The sequence below is a fragment of the Hippoglossus hippoglossus genome, chromosome 2 (genome assembly GCF_009819705.1).
Source record: "Hippoglossus hippoglossus isolate fHipHip1 chromosome 2, fHipHip1.pri, whole genome shotgun sequence".
Taxonomy (NCBI): domain Eukaryota; kingdom Metazoa; phylum Chordata; class Actinopteri; order Pleuronectiformes; family Pleuronectidae; genus Hippoglossus; species Hippoglossus hippoglossus.
Window position 1 is genome coordinate 7,986,671 of NC_047152.1, and position 17,968 is coordinate 8,004,638.

Genomic DNA, 17,968 nt, shown 5'->3' on the forward strand with positions numbered 1-17,968 from the left:
CTTCTTATTCCTACTTTAAACGTCACATTCAAAGGAACAGATTATTTTAAAATCAGTCCATTTTATTAATAGCCACTCTAACAGCGTGGCTCTAGGGAAAGCATCGTCTGCTGGACAGAAATATCTGAATTATCTGTTGGATGAATTGTCACCACAAATGTACAGATATGTCCAGATATTGATAATCCTCAGAGAATTAATCTCTTCAACTGTCAATCTCCTGAGTTTTACTCTATAGCTCAACCAAACTGAACCAGGGACTGACAGAGAGGACAGAGCCTCAGAATCTCAGAATCTCAGGGGACAAGCAGGACAACAGGGTTAGAAAAGTTCCAGAAAATCTCCAGAGCTAACCGTGAGTAACCCTGTTGACCTGGGATCTCCACACAGATTATTCCAGACCGCAGGATGATTGATTTCTTAATTATATCAATAAGCATGGCTGTCATTCATGTTCTCAGTGTTTGTACGGTTGCTCTGCTTGTCATGATACAAAGTGATGGGCGACAGGAAGCTAGAAACACGCAGAGTTTGGTTTCAGCATCCTCCAGGAGCCGGGTCAGCCCCGAAGTGGAGACGATTACCAATAACCGGAGGGCAGCTGGACTGATCTCCAGCTCTGCCTGGAGATTGTATTTCCAGCTGTGATCTGGGGAACGTCTGGTTTTTCATCTGCTGTGGCCAACACGACTGTTTAACAGCCCTGCAGCGAACCGATGAGCCCCAAATTGCTCCGAGGACGATGCAGACCCTCCTCTGGACTGTCTGTGATGAAATCCTCCAGTGTTCAGGCCTGCGTGTGGTCACATCCAGGCTGGTTGGAGGCTTTGAGTAACAGATTCTGGTCACAACGTGTGTGTTGAGTCCAGCGATGTCCAGGATCTTATTGTTTCTTCTGTCCTGAAGTGTTTTCCCTGACCCGGTATTCTAATTATCCCTCAGCAGACTTGGGGATAGCACAACGCCGTTCGGGGCGTGCTTGCTGTTGCCAGCTTCCTGGCTGCCAAACCTGAAAGAGGGAAATTAATTCCTGCAACACAGTGCATCATTCCCAGCAGCTGAGTGAGTCTGCCTGCATGACACACAACCGTGGAACTGGCGCGTCGTCAGCTCTCAAACATATGCCTTTATTTACAGCGATCACGAGCGCCATTAAGCGTAGCTATTACTCAGCCAGCGCAGGAAATGGCAGGGATCCCGCCTGCTCATTGGCTGAGGGACCTCGTTAAGGGGTTTTGATTGGTTTGACAATGACCCCCCTGTGTGTGTGTGGTTGTGTGTGTGTGTGTGTGTGTGTGTGTGTGTGTGTGTGTGTGTGTGTGTGTGTGTGTGTGTGTGTGTGTGGTTGTGTGTGTGTGTGTGTGTGTGTGTGTGTGTGTGTTGGCGGGGGTGACAGATAGGAACACAGCCGGACCAGCTGGCTGGAAATCACTGCAATCTGCCACCAAGCTGACGCGAGTACACACACACAGACACACACGCGCACTACAAACGTGCACTTGCTACACAGACAAGTACATTAAATTATTTACTGCACATTATATGTAAATAGTCCCCATTAAGCACTTGAAACAAGAAAACACGGGAAAGGGTCGAAGGAAAAGAAGATTATGAAGATTATTCATAACATTTAAAGCAAGATTGAGTCATTCTGTAGTGAATGAGCCATAAATAAATATAACAGAAAATAAAATGTTGGCCAGCGGTCAGTTACTAAAGAGGAACAGAGTGATTTGTGTAATTTGGCCCAGACAGCAGCGATACACATTTCCCTTCTGTCCGGCGGTGAAACCACTGGTGTGTGTCGTCTCTTTCTCTCTCTCTCTCTCCATGGAGAGGCACAGCCATTTGCAGGTCATTAAAATAATTTATTACAATTCTCAATATTCTCTTAATTAAAATTCACTTATCGCAGTTGGGGACTTGAGAGCGGGGCCATTAAGGAGACTGCTCTCTCGAGTGTATGTATAGGAATGTGTCGAAAGTGTGTGTGTGTGTGTGTGTGTGTGTGTGTGTGTGTGTGTGTGTGTGTGTGTGTGTGTGTGTGTGTGTGTGTGTGTGTGTGTGTGTGTGTGTGTGTGTGTGCACAGGCACCCGAGTGTGCTTCCATACCAAACTCTTAATTACCACCTTTCTTGATTAAACCGTACTTACAGAAATTCATTTTAGAAAATATTCAAGCTCACCATCAGGAGGTCTCTTAACCCTGTAGGCACCGAACATGGCGACTAACAGAAACATTCAGATTATTTCCTCTTATTTCTGAGTAATGTCAATTAATTTATTTTGCCAATTAATGCACACAACTGCTTCTCCTGCTGATTTGAATGTTTCCAGACTGATAAAAGAAGGAAGTGAAAAGGGGACGAGACTCCTGTCCCATGCTTCTTCCTGTTTACACCTCATATATCAAGATATCCCTGTGGTCTCGACCGACTGATTTCAAAAATCCCACTTCCTGTCTCCACATTCCGCAAGTTCAGCGGCTGGATCCTGTGAACTCCACATGATACTGATCCACGATAATTGCCCGACACTCATGCGCCATTTCAAACGTTTAAATCCATCAAATATCAAAAAAAGAATCTGTACAAAACTACGACACAAAGTGAAAAGGAATTTGGGTCCTACAGCATCTATTTAGTAGATGCAGAGCAACTATTCCCATCACATTATTAGACGCCTCCTCTTTGTCTTTCTTCCTCTCTGTCATTATTCATGTTTATGAGGTTCAGCTGCTTTGACCTTTCTTTGTGAGCTCGTCGCGACACCGGAGAAGATCAATAAAAACCTTAAGGAGCAGAAAAGTGCAACACGACCCACTGTCAGTCAGAAGAATTCCATTTCCCTGTCTCCCATATCGTGTCCATCATCTCCAGTGGCAAGAAGACGCAGGTTCAGCTGTGTGGCCCATGAAAATTACGTTTAAGAACGCAACCCGCACATCGTTTCTTCAAGTCTCTGCAACACTGACACATTCTGACTGTATACTTTTCATTAACATAATTTCCTCCACTATCTCTTCTCTGCTCTGCCTTAAATTCTCTGAACCGTTCCAACAGAGGCTGCAGCGGACACAAAGATGCCGCAGGCAAACGTTCAGCTGCAATTTCCCTCATAGAGGCCTAAACGGGGGATTGTTAGATACAAGGATTGAACAGTGGGAGCAGATACAGTGAGCCGGAACCTGATGCTCCCTTTATCACACACACACATACAAGCACTCACTGCCCCTCGGAACACACACAGGGCTCGCAGGGCCTGTGTGTAGCGCTGTAGCCATGTGTCAGTTCCAGCTGCCTTCAGGCTCTCTGGGAGGTTTTGGGGAAGCGCCCGGGTTGCCAAGGTCCTCAGCGCCTACTGTACTGTATCCCGGCTACAGTTGCCATGGCATCTGTTTTGTTGCACTGCCAGCGGCGATAAATGTATGCATGTTTCCCGCAGAGAGCGATCCCGAGGGCGGAGTCATTAGCTTAACGAGTGCTGCTCGAATGACACTGCACACACACAGAGACGCAAAGAAGCACAGAGGAACACACACATTCAAAAATGGTTAAAAATTGCCTCTTTATTCCTGGCAGCACGATAAACAGTCAACTTGAGCTTGTGTGTGTGTTTGCATGTGTGAGTTCATGCGTGTGTGTGTGTGTGTGCTGCAAGGAGGAGGAGAGGAATAAAGCGAGAGATTACTGTAGATGCAGCGTAAGGCTTCAGTAATCTACTCAACTGATGTTTCATTAAACTAACAAGCCCGGGGAGTTCAGATCACTGTCAGCTCTGAAAAGTTCCCACTTTGATCAACCAAATAAAGCCCGAGCATGTTTGAATCCACTCACACGACTGCCCCGAGTCAGGCAACAAGGGAGGTAATCCAATCACTCCATTTGTTTACTTATTAGAGACTTTTATAACCCGGCACTGAGTGAAATAATCCTACGGGTAATTCAATTGTGGATTTTGTTTACCTATTAAAAGCTTATTCACTCAAAAAACACCGGGCGAGCTTCCCCAGGTGAGCGAGCAATTAACCTGTCAGATATTCATGAGACGGCCTGGAGTCAAGTAAACTCCACTGTAATAACTTCCACAGTTTTGTATGTCTGAGGGATCATTCAGAGAATATTTACTCACTCCTCTGCATCAGTCTGATAATTGGACGCTTTATTATCAGTCCACCAGCAATCTTCCTCTGTGATTTAATTAGTTTTATTAACCTGTACCTGGATACTGACTAGAGCCATTTGTGTGAATGAGAATGAAGACTTTTCTTTGCCTGGGGTTTGCTAATGAATATGGTTGAAATGTGAGGCGGATGTGGGCACTGTCTGTAATGTGTGCACAGCAGCAACACGGAGAAGTGTGGTGTGGTATAATCAAAGTCATTTTCAATTCCAATTATCATATATCAGGGATGGATGGTGATGTGCGGTGTTTCTAGGCGGCTCAGCAGGTGGAATTAAAAAACATATAGTTCCACAGTTCTGATATTCTTTCCTGCTGCGACAAGTCAAAACACCTGCTGTGACAACGGCCTGTTCAGAACAAGGATCACATTCAGTGGCAGCGTGCAAATCGCCCACATCTTTCTGTGTCATTAACTTTACTCACTGTCTGACCTTTTATTAGAATTCAGACTATAAAAGTGACATTATGCATAGAGACCAAAAACAGGTCCCTGCCACAGCATCAGTTAATGAGGACACACAATGACACTGATAAGAAGGTGTAGAAAATGTACTGCCTTTACTTTAACTGGCATCGATTATGGACATTTTGCTCCAGTCTCTGTCAATATTAGTCCGTTTTTTTTTTGCTTTTTCAGCTCATGTGACACCTTTGAGTTTAAACAAGTCATCTATGAATCCACACAAGCCTTTGTGAATTGTTTCCTGAACAAATCAATTATAATGCAGGCCTACAATTGTTTCAATCGTATGTTGCTCCTGTTCCTAATCGTTCGGAAACAGTGGGTGTCTTTTGTTAAAGACGCAAAGACTCCTTTAACATTTTCTCCCAAAGACAAAACAACTAAAGTGGATTAGAATTATGCTCCGAAGGCGAGCGATGGAATTCAAACAACCTGGAGGCTAATTAAACTGTCTCATATTTAGAAATCCTTTATCTTGTGAAAAGTGCCTGCCACCGTGGCTGATTAAGCAGAGGGATTTAAGTCTGGCTTTAATCAGGGACACAACAACAAGAAAACATCCATCACTGCTGGAAAACAGGGAAACTGAACACAGCTCACATTAATGTAATAGTGATGTGACTGCTTTAAATGAAGAGTAGAACATTTAGGAAATACATGTATTTACTGTCTGGCTCAGAGTATTGTATACATCTGTACTACATAGATGTACCTTATTAACAATTACAATATTTGATCTCACATGGAGTTTTGACTTACAACTGACATAGTAGAAAATACAGAGAATGATATTGTTATTCAGCCGAGTCTCTGGAACTTGTCGTGGGTCAGTTTTGGCAGCGATGACACAGAGACAAATTTCCGCGCTCCAAGCAAATGGAGCAACACTGATCCCAACTTGATCCCTGGAATTAATCCCAGAATTACAGGCTGAAGTGGCATCTGTTGGCCGCACGCTGAAGGCAAGATTTTCCATTAAAACCTCTACATTCAAAACACCTGGTTTCCAGCGCTGGGCTGAAAATGTTGTTCGAGTTTCCTGCCCCCTCTGTGCAGCCTCGTGCCCAAAAACAAAATAACCGCTCATGTCGAAAAGTGCCCGAGCAACTGAGGCATCAAGTGCAAAAACCCCTTCCTGGGTTTAATTGCAGCTCAAAGGTGTGTGAACACGTCGACTAACAAACCATCACCAGCTAAGTGAGACTGGGGCTTTAAGACCGAATTCTCATTGATCTGCACTTTGTCAAATTAAATCTAACACAGCAAACTAAGCAGGTTAACCACCACTTGAACTGGACAGTGTCTAATTATCTCAATCTACCCTGCAGGGACAAATAAATGATCAATGATAGAAAAGCATTTCAACCAAACTGATGCATTTCTTAATTTTGACAGTTTACGCTTAAAATGTTGATTGATGTCGAGAGCCGCCTCATTAAAAACATGCGGCGGCTGCTTCTCAGCTTCCTATCCGAGGCCTCTCCCTCACTTTCATCCAGCTCATAAACATCATCTGGACGGAGTGACAGAACACAACAGATGGTGAATGTCTCAGAGAGACGCCGCTCAGTTATCACAGAGCCTTTAGGTTCAGTCGCTCTCACGCTGCATTCCCTAAACTGTACGTCAGGATCCGAAAGAGACGAGCGGCTCCGATTGTTTCTGGAAACGAGTCTCGCTGGAAACAGCCCTCGCCTCCATCCCGTGACAGTATCGCGCTACAGTAAATCTCTTCCCTCCAGTGTTTACTAAGGTTTACTTTATAGTCGATGTGCACAGGTGGCTTCGAGGTCCATTAAAAAGCCATTTGAACGCCTGCAAGGGGTAAAGGGAAGCAGCGTCACCTGTTGTTTCACTTTTAAACACCACAGCCTCAGAAATGCTTTATAGATACTTAGGTATAATAAAAATCTGATGTCAACCTGCAATTCAAACAACACCTGTGACCGATATATTTGAAAAACTATATTTTACAGATACGATCCGCCTGTTTATCTCCAGCTCCATCCTCACCTCACTCGTGACTCCAGACCCCGAGATACTGAAACGTTTCCTCTTGGGGCAGCAACTCACCCCCAGAGCAATCAAACGTTTCCCGACAGAGAAACAAGTCACAGTTATGGACAAACACTGTGCTTGAGTTAAAAAATGCTTTGGCTTCACTTTTGGGGAGCAGTCATGTCGTCCATCTGAAGTCGGAGCCAAGTCGCTGACTGCAACACAATCAAACACTGAGCAACAAGACAGAGAGGGGGGGCGACAGGAAGAGGAAACAAAGATATCACACGACCACATACGTTTACACAGAGGAAGAAAAGTTTTTTATGTGGTTATCTATTGTCTGGGCTCCCTGTCTCTCTGCTCCGTCTTGTGTAAGCTGGAGAGGGGTCCCTGTCTGATTGGGTGGGTGTGGATGGTGCAGCGGAGGTTCGAGAATATAATCTATTTGCTAATTATAAACCAAGGCTAAAGCACGACCAAGCCGCTGCTTCACTGAGCTCAGGGCTATACCCAGAGGCTGGGGAGGAATTAGCATAGACTGCACACACACACACACACACACACACACACGTAGAGACACACATGCACAGAGCCTCGGAGTGATTAGACCCGCCCTGGATGTGAACAGCAATTAACTGCAATCACAGCCCTGTCCCTCTCCTCCCCAGCACTCCCACCTTCTCTCCCTGTATCTCTCATCCCGCGCTCTTTCATCTGCATGTCAGCCCGTTCGCTTCTTTTTTGTCTTTATTATTCCTAAACGGATCCCTCGACGGTTTCGATTTTACCTTGTTTCTTTTCTCGAAAAACACAAGTTCGAGTGCGAGGATAATCTTTTTTCCCCGTTCGTGTATTTACACCGGGTGTGGACCTCTAAGTGTATCAGTACGCAATCAGATATCACATCATTAAAGTATTTAGTATCACCCAGATAAAACTGTACACTTGTTGTACTGCCACTGGCATGTTCTGTTTTTAGAGTTTTATTTTTTTAAATGCACTGGTATCAGAACGGTAATATAAGTCCAGGTCGCTGAAACACTTGTGATGCTGCTGGGAACAGACTGAAACGCAGCCCCTCTCTACTAATTAAAAAAATAAAAACCTTTCGTCATTTCCTTTACGAGCATTTCCCTCTTCCATGTTCCCCGGGACGTTATCAAGGCTCTGATCCTCGGACGCCTCGTACAGGGAGCGTGTAATGCTGATGATGGGAACTGACGCTTAATCTACTGTAACATTCAGCCAGTTGCTCCGGTTGCGTCAGCTAAAGGCAGAGACTGTAAATAGAAATTAGAGAATGACAGGGAAAAGATACAGCCGGGAAGGAGAGGGCTGGATCGTTCAGTGGGTGTTGAAATTGGAGGCACAGTTGCAGCACTGATCCACCGAGACACCCTGCAGCCCTTAAATGAAACTCAGCAACATTAAGCTCATGCTTGAGGGAGGCGCTGGTTATCCCCGGAGTAACACCAGCAACAAACAGCGTTAAAAAGAAGAAAACACAGTCAACACGAGATTAGGTTTTCAGCACAACATCCCACTGATCTCGCACCGGGTCGGAGAAAAGTTCAACACCCTGTTTCAGTTACGCTCCCCTAACAAACATTAAAACGTGAATGAAACGTGACTATAACAGATTTCATTTGCAACGTTTTCCAACTGTGTAGAATAGTTTTACTGCAAAACCTTCCATGTCCTGTCAAAGTTCACCATCAGCACTAGCAGTTATCGCTTTAAAGGGGGAGCAGAGAGGAAAGCAACTGGCTTCACAGGGGTCCACATCTGTGGAGTAAGACCCCCAACAAGCTGAGAGACCCACAAAACATCCCCCAGACTCTCACTGGTTCTTAAATACAAGAAACACAACCTTCAAAAATCCTTTCATTCTTTTCCCTCCCTGTTCCATCTTTCTCTGTGTCCCCTCTTCCTCCATCTGATATTCCTCAAGGCCTCCACACCGACCCCACATCCAAAAGGCTTTGAGAAAAACTGGTGCGTGCACAGCTCTCCCCTTTCTGCTCTTTCAACCCTCTCCAGTTCATCTTTCATCGAAAATCCTCCTGCGACTCACTTTCTCAAACCTCTGGCGCCTGTGTGTGTGTGTGTGTGTGTGTGTGTGTGTTCTCCCTCCATCTTTTCCTCTTTCCTATCATCCATTCAACCTTTCAACCTGAAGTGGTCCCCATCTGCCCTCAGACCATCTGTCTCCGTATATATCTCCAGAATTTGTTCTTTCATTCACCCTCTTCTCTCCCAATCGTTTTAAATCATCTCGAACATTCAGGAGCTTTGTAAAGTAGCATCACCACCAACCGGTTGTCCAAACCCATATAATTTACTGCAAACAGAGGAGACTTTAAATTAATTTAATGAAGGGTATTAAGTGCATTAAGTCATAATTGGTGAATTAAAGCTTTAGCTAAGGCCAAACACACATAAGGCCTCTGGTATCAATTCTGAAAACAGGAGAGGAGTGTGTTGCCCACAAATGTGCGTGTGTGCGTTTGTCAGAGAAGGTGTGAGTAAATACGAGAAGCATGAAGCAACAGAACAGAAATGAAAATCACAAAACAGTGGAGAGACAGATGGCACGACAAGAGGGGAGAAGACGGAGGAGAAACGGAGAGAGGTGGAGAGAGGTGGAGAGAGGTGGAGAGAGATTCTCAGATTTAAAAGTGCTGAGCTGAAACTGCGGCCGTAGATTTATAACCCGAGAAATACATACTTTCTTTTTATCCGTGTCTGGACAGGATGGCAGAGAGCGATTGCCAACACATTTCTGTGTGTGCGGTTTTCAAACCTGCAACCCACCTCTCTGATGAAGCCCTTAAAAGCCTTGCTATACCCAGCAACTGAAGCCAGAACTCCTGGTGGCTAAAGGTTTCATCAAAAGACTCCTGGAGAAAGAGACAGTCCCATTCAGGAGACACGTTTCCCAGCCTGAAGAGTCTTTCAAAGGGCCCTGACAATTCCAGTCAGCATCTGCAGCCGCGGACACACAATGGGCCGCTGCAGCCTCAGCGACCTGTCCGTCATGTCTTCTGAAAAGGAAAATCCATACGCCACAAACCCTGACAATGTTATTTGGCAGATTTGCTCAATTGAAACCCTGTCGGCACATCCTTATGCTGCCGCCACACAAATAGAAAAGGAGGAAGAAAAAGAACCTCCCTGACCCAGACAACAACAGGAGAGCGAAGGCTGAGAGGGGAGGGATGGAACGGAGAGACGGAGGCTGGAAAGAGTGTAAATAAGAGATTGAGGAAAGAGGGCAGGGAAGAAAAGAAAGAAGAAAGGTAAAACATTTCAGTATGGCTTAAGGATTTTACATGTTGAGTGAATAGATGTTTGTGAAATTCAGAGTTTGTCAGGCCCAGTGATGGAAGAAGGATGCACGGAGTAAAGGAGGAGGAGGAGGAGGAGCAGAGGAGGAGGAGCAGAGGAGAGCAGAGGTCGGGTGTCTGGTTCCAGCATCTCAAACATGATGGTAACCGTTTTTTTCCATGCACCACGGAGGAGGCCATATTAAAAACCATACACTATCGCCTTCATATGCACACACACACACATATATACAACAATCTCACAATATTCTGTGAGACGCCAAAGCTTTTTAAATTCTTGAGGTTGCTGCAGGTTTTGAGTCAAATGTTGAAGTATGGAAAAGGAGGAAGCAGATAGGAGGCGGCATCAGTCTTTCAGATTACACCTCCACTCTTTCCCGCATCTTTCCGATCTCCTGCCTCTTTCTATCATTTATACGAGTTAGCTTGTTATTTCCAGGCAGCGTACACAGTCTGAAGAGGCTGCTCCCAGAAACCTGCTACAGTTTATTTCTTTCAGGCTTTAAGGAAATGACACTTTTTTTTTCTCCTGTGGCTTGAAAATGTGAAAAGCTTCTCTCATGCAAACAGTACCAACCCTATTGCTGTGTCTTGTCTACATTTTCTGGTCGCTCCTATTTTTCATTACATTACCTTCACCCCTCTCTAACTGATGGTGTATATATAAATATCTCAGGATGAAAAAGGGGAGTCATACACAAGCTTTTGGTGATAAGGACATGAGGTGCGTCCCGAAGGAAGAATGATCCAAAATCAATCCAGGGTCTACAACACAAGTTACTCGTCACAAAGACATAGATAACCTGAGATCTATAATCAGAGATTTATTTATGTTTAAGAGCCAATATCACTCGTCTTTCTTTGTATTAAAGACTAACTTATATCACTTTGACAGTTTTAAAGTTAACTACAGCTATTGATCCACTGCTTGATGAGTTTAAATCCAAACTAATCCAAACGCAGCGGGGACTCGGATTCAGCCTCTGGTTCAAAGCCCAGTGTGAGTGTGTCATTGAGGCGAAGGCTCCTCTGGGATCCGTCTCATTACAGCATCCCCACACACCCTCACCACCACCTCCTCCTTTTCCTCCTCCTCCTCCTCCTCCTCTTCTGATCTGAAGTGACCCAGAAACTCCATGTGGGTCACAAGTGAGCCCTGCGCTCCACCCTGACACAGAGTGTGTTCATATCCATCACGTCTCCGTCTCTTTCTTCAACCACCCACGAGAAAACCACAGTAACCGTTCTCCTTCACCATCTTGTTTTGCTTTCCCCTACGTCCTCTCTCTCTCTCTCTCTCTCTCTCTCTCTCTCTTTCGTATCGACCCACCTCTCTCTCACACAGAGTCAGACTCAAACCTCCCATGAACCGGCCGATGGGCTCCCTCACATCCATCCTCAGCGCCTGCATCTCAGCAAGTCTCTCAGAGAACAGCTACAAAGCCAGCAGGTGCCTTTGCTGCCATCTTCTGTCCATCATCATCATTACTCGGTTATATTCTCAGAGAATGGTGTCAGAGTTTGGGTTTTTTAAACTGTGTTTTCTTCTAGGCCTGGCTAAATAAAGTAAAATGCCATGTAGGGGAAGAGTGATGAGTTTAACCTTGCTCGAGGTGCGACCTTGAGAAAGCAGGTGAGGCGGAAACGTCGGCCATATATTAAAATGATTGCAGCTCATGTGTGTCATCATTTTAATTTTAAAGTGAGGATGTTGGTGCCAGAAGTTTTGCGAGTCCGACTGCAGATTCTCACTGGGAATCCACATTAAAATACAGCTGTAATTAATGAAAATACATTTTTGGTTCCATCATATTATTTATCATTAATGCACGTTGATTTAAGTGTAAATAATCTTATTGTGGATTCGAACTGGTTTTATATTGCTTGTGAATTTCGTAACAACTCACTGAATGTTCTCATTTATCATTGAATATTCAGTCTGTATAGAAACCGGGTTCTTTTACCTCTGAGCTGTAACTGATTCTCCATGCAACATTCTCTCCTATTACAACTCCTGGTTACATTTTCATTGCTGTTAGGCCCGCTCCTATTTTATGAAGCATTCTACCGACTTCAAAATTTAATTTCCCGAATGGTGTTCCTCAGTCAGGCTTGACAAATTAGTCCCAGCATTGTTTCATTTTCATCATTCCAACACTACGTGTGCAGTGTGTAGCTGGTGTTGTGTCAGGGTTGTGTGTGGAGGAGGAGATAGAGTGATAGAAATGAAATGTAAAAGTCAAGGAGGGTCAGTGAGGATTCCTTCATTCCTGTTTTTTCATAGGGACATAACTTCATCTTGGTCTCAGTTATGAAATCATACCACACCCCAGAGAGTAACTCTCCTGCCGGGCTGCTGACAGCGCTGTCAGATGGTGTTAACTGGGAACAACACCTGACTCCGAGCACAGGAGCAGCCAACAGAAACAAGACGCTCTTCATGAGGCCATGATAAAACGCTTAGCACAGAATCTGTTTGGAAAAGCAACAGCCAATAGGAAGGGTGGAACACTCAGCTGAGCGACCAATGGGGTGACTCGATTAGTCAGAAAACGTGAAGAGAGGTGTTGGGTTCATAGAAGTAAAACACAATAAAAGCTTTCTATCATATTCTATAAGATATATATGAAGAATTATATGAAACCCTGAATTCAGAGGGGTCCTTCGGGGGCAGCTGTCCACAGCAGCGCCTGAATCTATACCTGCCTGTCTGCTCCAATCAGGATAAGCGTTCAGGGGCCTGTGTCTAGCCAAGGAATGATGGGTAATAGCAAGGTGGTTATGGACGTGCTAAGCATAGCAACAAGGCGGACAATGTTACACACACGTGTAGATCCCTGTACACACCCGCTTAAAGGTTGTCGATGTTGATAATGTCAACAATATTAAAGCCAATTTATAAAAGAACATAGACACACACACATTCAAAGAAATTCCCAAAAGCCAGACTTGAGAAATCATGTTCAACAGGCCACAATCATGTACAAGAGGCCACTGTGACCTTGACCTTTGACCTTCAACCACCAAAATCTAAGTTCATCGTCTATCCATTGAAAGTTTGTACCAAATTTGAAAAAAACTCCCTCAGGGCGTTCTTGAGATATCGTGTTACAAGAATGGACAAATCCACAAAACATAAAAGCCTCCGGCCACTGGTGCATAAAAATGTTCATGAAAATATTTGTGACGGGAATTTTCTTAAACTATTTTACATTTAATCATTTAAAAATCAACCTACCTATTTCCAAGGTTTGTGCATAAATTAGAAGTGGTTTAAATGTGGATGTCTGGGTACATGGCAACATTACATCAGAAAGTATATATGTGTATATATGTCAACTATGTGCAGTGGGGCCTTCAGCACAGAGACAGACAGCTACATTTAGCTCCTGTCAGACAGTCCGGGTGGTAAAATATGACAAGGATAGAGAGAGAGAGAGAGACGAGGTCATTTAAAAAGAGAGAGAGAGACAGAAACATACAAAAAAATCAAAGTTTCACTGGGAAAGAACGAAGAAAAAGACGCTTTTGTTCGGGACTAAAGCAAAAGCAGAGGATTTGGAATAAAAACAGAGGACGAGGGAGACGTAAGAAGACAGATGGAGAGAGGGGGGGCGTGGAGAAAACTGAAAGCAATGGAAGAGGGGAAGTTGGAAAAAGGGAGTGAGAGATGGAAAGAGAAGATAGAGAGGAAGGGGGGGGGGGGGTGGCAGCCCTCCAAAGAAGGCTATCTGACACCACGCTGCAGCCGACCAACAGGCCAGCTGACCGCTATTTCCAGCATGAGATGACCCACCAGCTGTACCCGGGGAGGACGGGGAAAACACACACACACGGAGATGAGAGAGAGAGAGAGAGAGAGAGAGAGAGAGAGAGAGAGAGAGAGAGAGAGAGAGAGAGAGAGAGAGAGACCGTTTTATTTAAGCAGACAGAAAAAAGTTATTTACACAGACAGAGAGACAAGTGGACGAGAGGAAATTCACCTCGACCTGTCCCAGACTGTGTCAACTCTACCGTCCACCTGTCCGTCTCAGTCACTGTGTTTGACTCAGTGGACAATTATAGGTCACCCAGTATTTACAAGCGCTATAACGGGAGATAAAACCTCCACGGCCTCCGTCTCATCCCAACGCGCCGCGAGGCCCCCACAGACATCACTTTCACCCGGGACGGTTTTAGCCCTGGGTGGGGCACGGGTGGCGAGTTAGCCCGGAAACATTCCAGCCCTGATTTCGTTCTGCAGAAGATTCATGATGTGGAACTAGAGCTGGACAGTTCAGGGATTTGAGTAAAGAGGTGGATTTACGTGAAGTAAACACGCTCCATGTGGAATTTCACAGGATATAAATAGCCTCTGCAAACAAGATTATCACATCGGTGGGAGCGGCAGCATTTATGGGCTGTTGTATGCTTCCATGATCTGCTTTGTGTTTCCAGCACACCGACCTATAGCTGAGGACAGTGGTGGATGACTACTTTATACTGATACCCCACTACATTTCAGGGGTTATAGACTTTTTAATATTATAATACTTTACTTTACTTTACTTTACTCACAGTTCCTTTTATTTAGTGGGAACCTGACAGAAATATAAAATGTAGTAAATGAACATCAAAATTTCACTTGATAGTAAATTATCAAGTGTTGCAAGTTTTACAAACTGCACCACAGCATCATGGCATAAATGAACAGCTTTTTGTCTTTATTCATCATAACTAGTAGAGAATTATGCTTTAGTGTGTTTTCTCCATCATTTTGCAACTTGAAGGAAAATAATTCTGAGAGTAAAATTTAATTTTAAGGATTGAAAATGCAACAAAGACCCAGTATTGTCTATGCAACCAGAGGAAAGAGGTTGTTTCATGTGAAATGTAGTCCTGCTGTTCAGAAACACAAGGACCAACAGCAGGGAGAGGAAGCAAAGTGTCCGGGCACACCCACTTTAAATCCTCCAAAGCAATCACTAGTAATTTGACAACGTCTCAGAGTAGACTGCACACAGAACACATGAAAAATAGCTCATCCAATCAACTAGAGGAATAACACACTCTCTCACACACACACACACACACACACACACACACACACACACACACACACACACACACACACAGCAGTGTTCTTTGTCAGATCTACAGCATGTACCTGTTCACTTCATTCTAAGCACTGGAAACGGAGCCATGTGGCGACAGAGTCTCTGTAATCACACATCATCATAATTACATCTGCCACATGCAGGCAAGTGTGTAACTCTGAGTTTAACCAGTTTCTTCCATCACATCTGCACCAAACAGCAGCCTGGGTGCAACCAGGAGGAGGTGTGGTGCTCAAAAGGAGGAAGAGGAGGCACAGAGTACAGCTCATGACTTCTACTGTGTTGGTAAATGAAGATCCTGGTGTCAGTGATGGAGTGTGGGCTCATTTCTGAGGGGTTGCATCCTCTGCAGGGCACTTTAGCATGAGTGGACAGAGGGTCTTTAATATTACATACACAAGCATCTGGTCTGCCTGGGGGGGCACATCAATATACAGCAACACACACACAGACACACTAGAGGGAAGCTGTGGTCTCCTACCAGATCGACACTTGATGATCTCCCCAAAGTCGTCCTCCGCCGGCTCATCGCAGTAGTCCTCGGGGCGCACACCCTCCGCCATCGATGACAGGGCACCGGGTGTAAAGACAGAAACAAAGTTAACAAGCAGGAGTGAGACAGAACTAAACAAGCAGGTTAAATCCACCGGCAGCAGCGAGGAGACACCCAGAGAGCTGATCCACAACACACGGCCAGAGGCACGGAGCTCCGGGGTGGCAGGCAGGAGCAGCAGGAGGAGGAGGACCGGCCGGGCTGTCACACTGGGGCTGACGGAGAGGAGCAGGTGTGCGGGCAGGGGGGGCAGCCGGGAGCATTCCCACCTCTAAATAGGAGCAGGGTGCTTCGAGGTGGCGCTGCGCCGGGCTCCCATTCCCTTCGACGGACGCCATGCGTAAAATGTGACACCCGGCGGACACCACCGGTGGGAAGAGTATTTCCGTACACAGGGATGAGGAGGAGGAGGAGGAGGAAGAGGAAGAGGCGGCGGCGCGTCAAGGTGAGTCGACCAACTTTCACCTCCCAGTGGGTGGTGCTCACGTGACAGGTCACCAGCCAATGTCAACACAGGGCCGTGTATACAGCTTCTCTCCATGAGTCTGATCAAAATGTGAGTTTAGTGTTTACTTTCATGCTCATTGGTTTATAAAGTTCTAACATTGTGATGTTCATGAGTTTAAAACATGAGAAAGTGATTCACTTTCCAGTGAGGGACCAGTTCAGGGGAGGATCTGGGATTTTTCTAAATCGGGGGCCTCAATTTTCAAAGAGGGGCCAACATCCATGCAGAATTCCTGATTCAGTGCAGAGCACAGTTCAGGGCCCGGTCGGTCACACACTAAGAGAATACTGTGGGTCAAAGTTCACCAGAGTTGAACACGTGAAGCCGATGGTCTGTTTCATGTTTCATGGGTTGTACTGTCCTACCTGTGGGTGTCCTGTGTGTTGACATGTGTCTGTGAGGAACTGGCTGTCAAAACTAATTTATCCTTGGGGACAATAAAGTCTTCAGTCAAAAGACGCACAGATTGGAAGCAAATGTAAACTGCTGCTCCGTCACTGACCCATTCGTGTATTTTGAGCAAAGCCGCACATCACTTAATTTATTTTGAAAATGAAAGCTTAGAAAGCACCTTAGGGGCCAATCAGATTCAAGCTGGGACCAGTGGCCCCTCTGTCCCCGTCCCTGGACCAGTTGTTTTTAAAGTCTTCAAACCATCACATGAGGCCTCTGTTACCTCAGATGCAGAAAATAAAGTCCCTCCTCTCTGGTGGGAAAGTGCCCCCTTACTGTAGTTAGCTGTTACAGACCTGGCCTATTAATATCAGATCTGTTGATAAAGTGATGTGCCCACTTTGGGTCTCCAGGAGCAGGGCGTGCTTTACTGTAATGGCTCCATTACAGCACGGCGTGGCACGCACTTAAGACCGTATAGCTATTAATAGATCCGATGATATGATGGATCTGGGCGCTGCTCTGGTCTCAGGGTCTCGGTTATTCACCAGTACTGAGAAGCCGGCAGGGGCTGAGCTGGGAGTGAATGAAGAGTTCCAAAAACAGAAACTCGGGGCCTGACTGGGATTCCCAGGCATGCAGCCGCCGGCGGGACGGACCAGGTGCTGCTGTCTTCACACGGAGAGTGTGTGTGTGTGTGTGTGTGTGTGTGTGTGGGGGGGGGGGGGGGTAACATGCACTTACTGTACGTCGCTCAGCTGCTCCTCTCAGGGATGTTGGGATGATGTAAACCTGCTGAAGTCACAGTCCTATGAATTCCTGTGTTGACACGTCCTTGTTCTTTTGTGTCATCAAGAGCGATTTAACACCAGGAGGAGAAGTTTCCAGTTTCACCTCTGACCCCACCAAGCATCACTTGTAACCATGGTAACAGTGACGTCAAAGTTACTCTTTGAATAAATTCAGAATTAGCCTCCAACTTGTTGTGATATCAGAGACTTGCTGGTGCGTCCTTTTGTTAAACATCCAAGAGAAGGAACAATAAGCAAAACACATTCAAAAGGGGAGGGGCACTTTAATTTTGTTACATGCCTGTGGAGAATCATGGCTTTAAAACACACTGGCACAGTTCGTACAGCTGGGGGCAGTATAACCACAGGTTAGAGAGAACAGTCTCTTCTGTGAACTGGGCCAGAGAATCTTGGAAAGAGGTTTTTCTTAATTCTTCTCCCTCAGGACCAAGAAAACAACACGAAGCTGCAGCTGATTCTAAAATAACTAAATGAGAGGTTGACACCATTCAGTGGAGTGTTGTTTGTTAGGTTCAGATCATTCAGCCGCCCCCTGATTGTGTGTTTGTGTTTCACAGAAGTTGATTGTGGCAGACGTCAAGTGTACTTAGGGCGATGATGAGCGTTAATC

General features: G+C 45.4%; 1 protein-coding gene across 12 annotated transcripts in view; it reads right to left on the minus strand.

The window, feature by feature from the left end:
* dmd (dystrophin) overlaps positions 1–16,049 on the minus strand; it is a 177,103-nt gene extending 161,054 nt beyond the window's left edge. For 9 of the 12 annotated variants that reach the window (XM_034605352.1, XM_034605431.1, XM_034605452.1 and 6 more), the window contains exon 1: positions 15,574–16,048. In XM_034605352.1, the coding sequence (XP_034461243.1) occupies positions 15,574–15,655 (82 nt within the window). In that variant the 5' untranslated portion in view covers positions 15,656–16,048. Of the gene's footprint in view, positions 1–15,573 lie in introns of all 12 variants that reach the window. The other 3 variants (XM_034605421.1, XM_034605459.1, XM_034605394.1) reach the window with 2 other exon arrangements.
* Between the last annotated feature and the right edge of the window lie 1,919 nt (positions 16,050–17,968).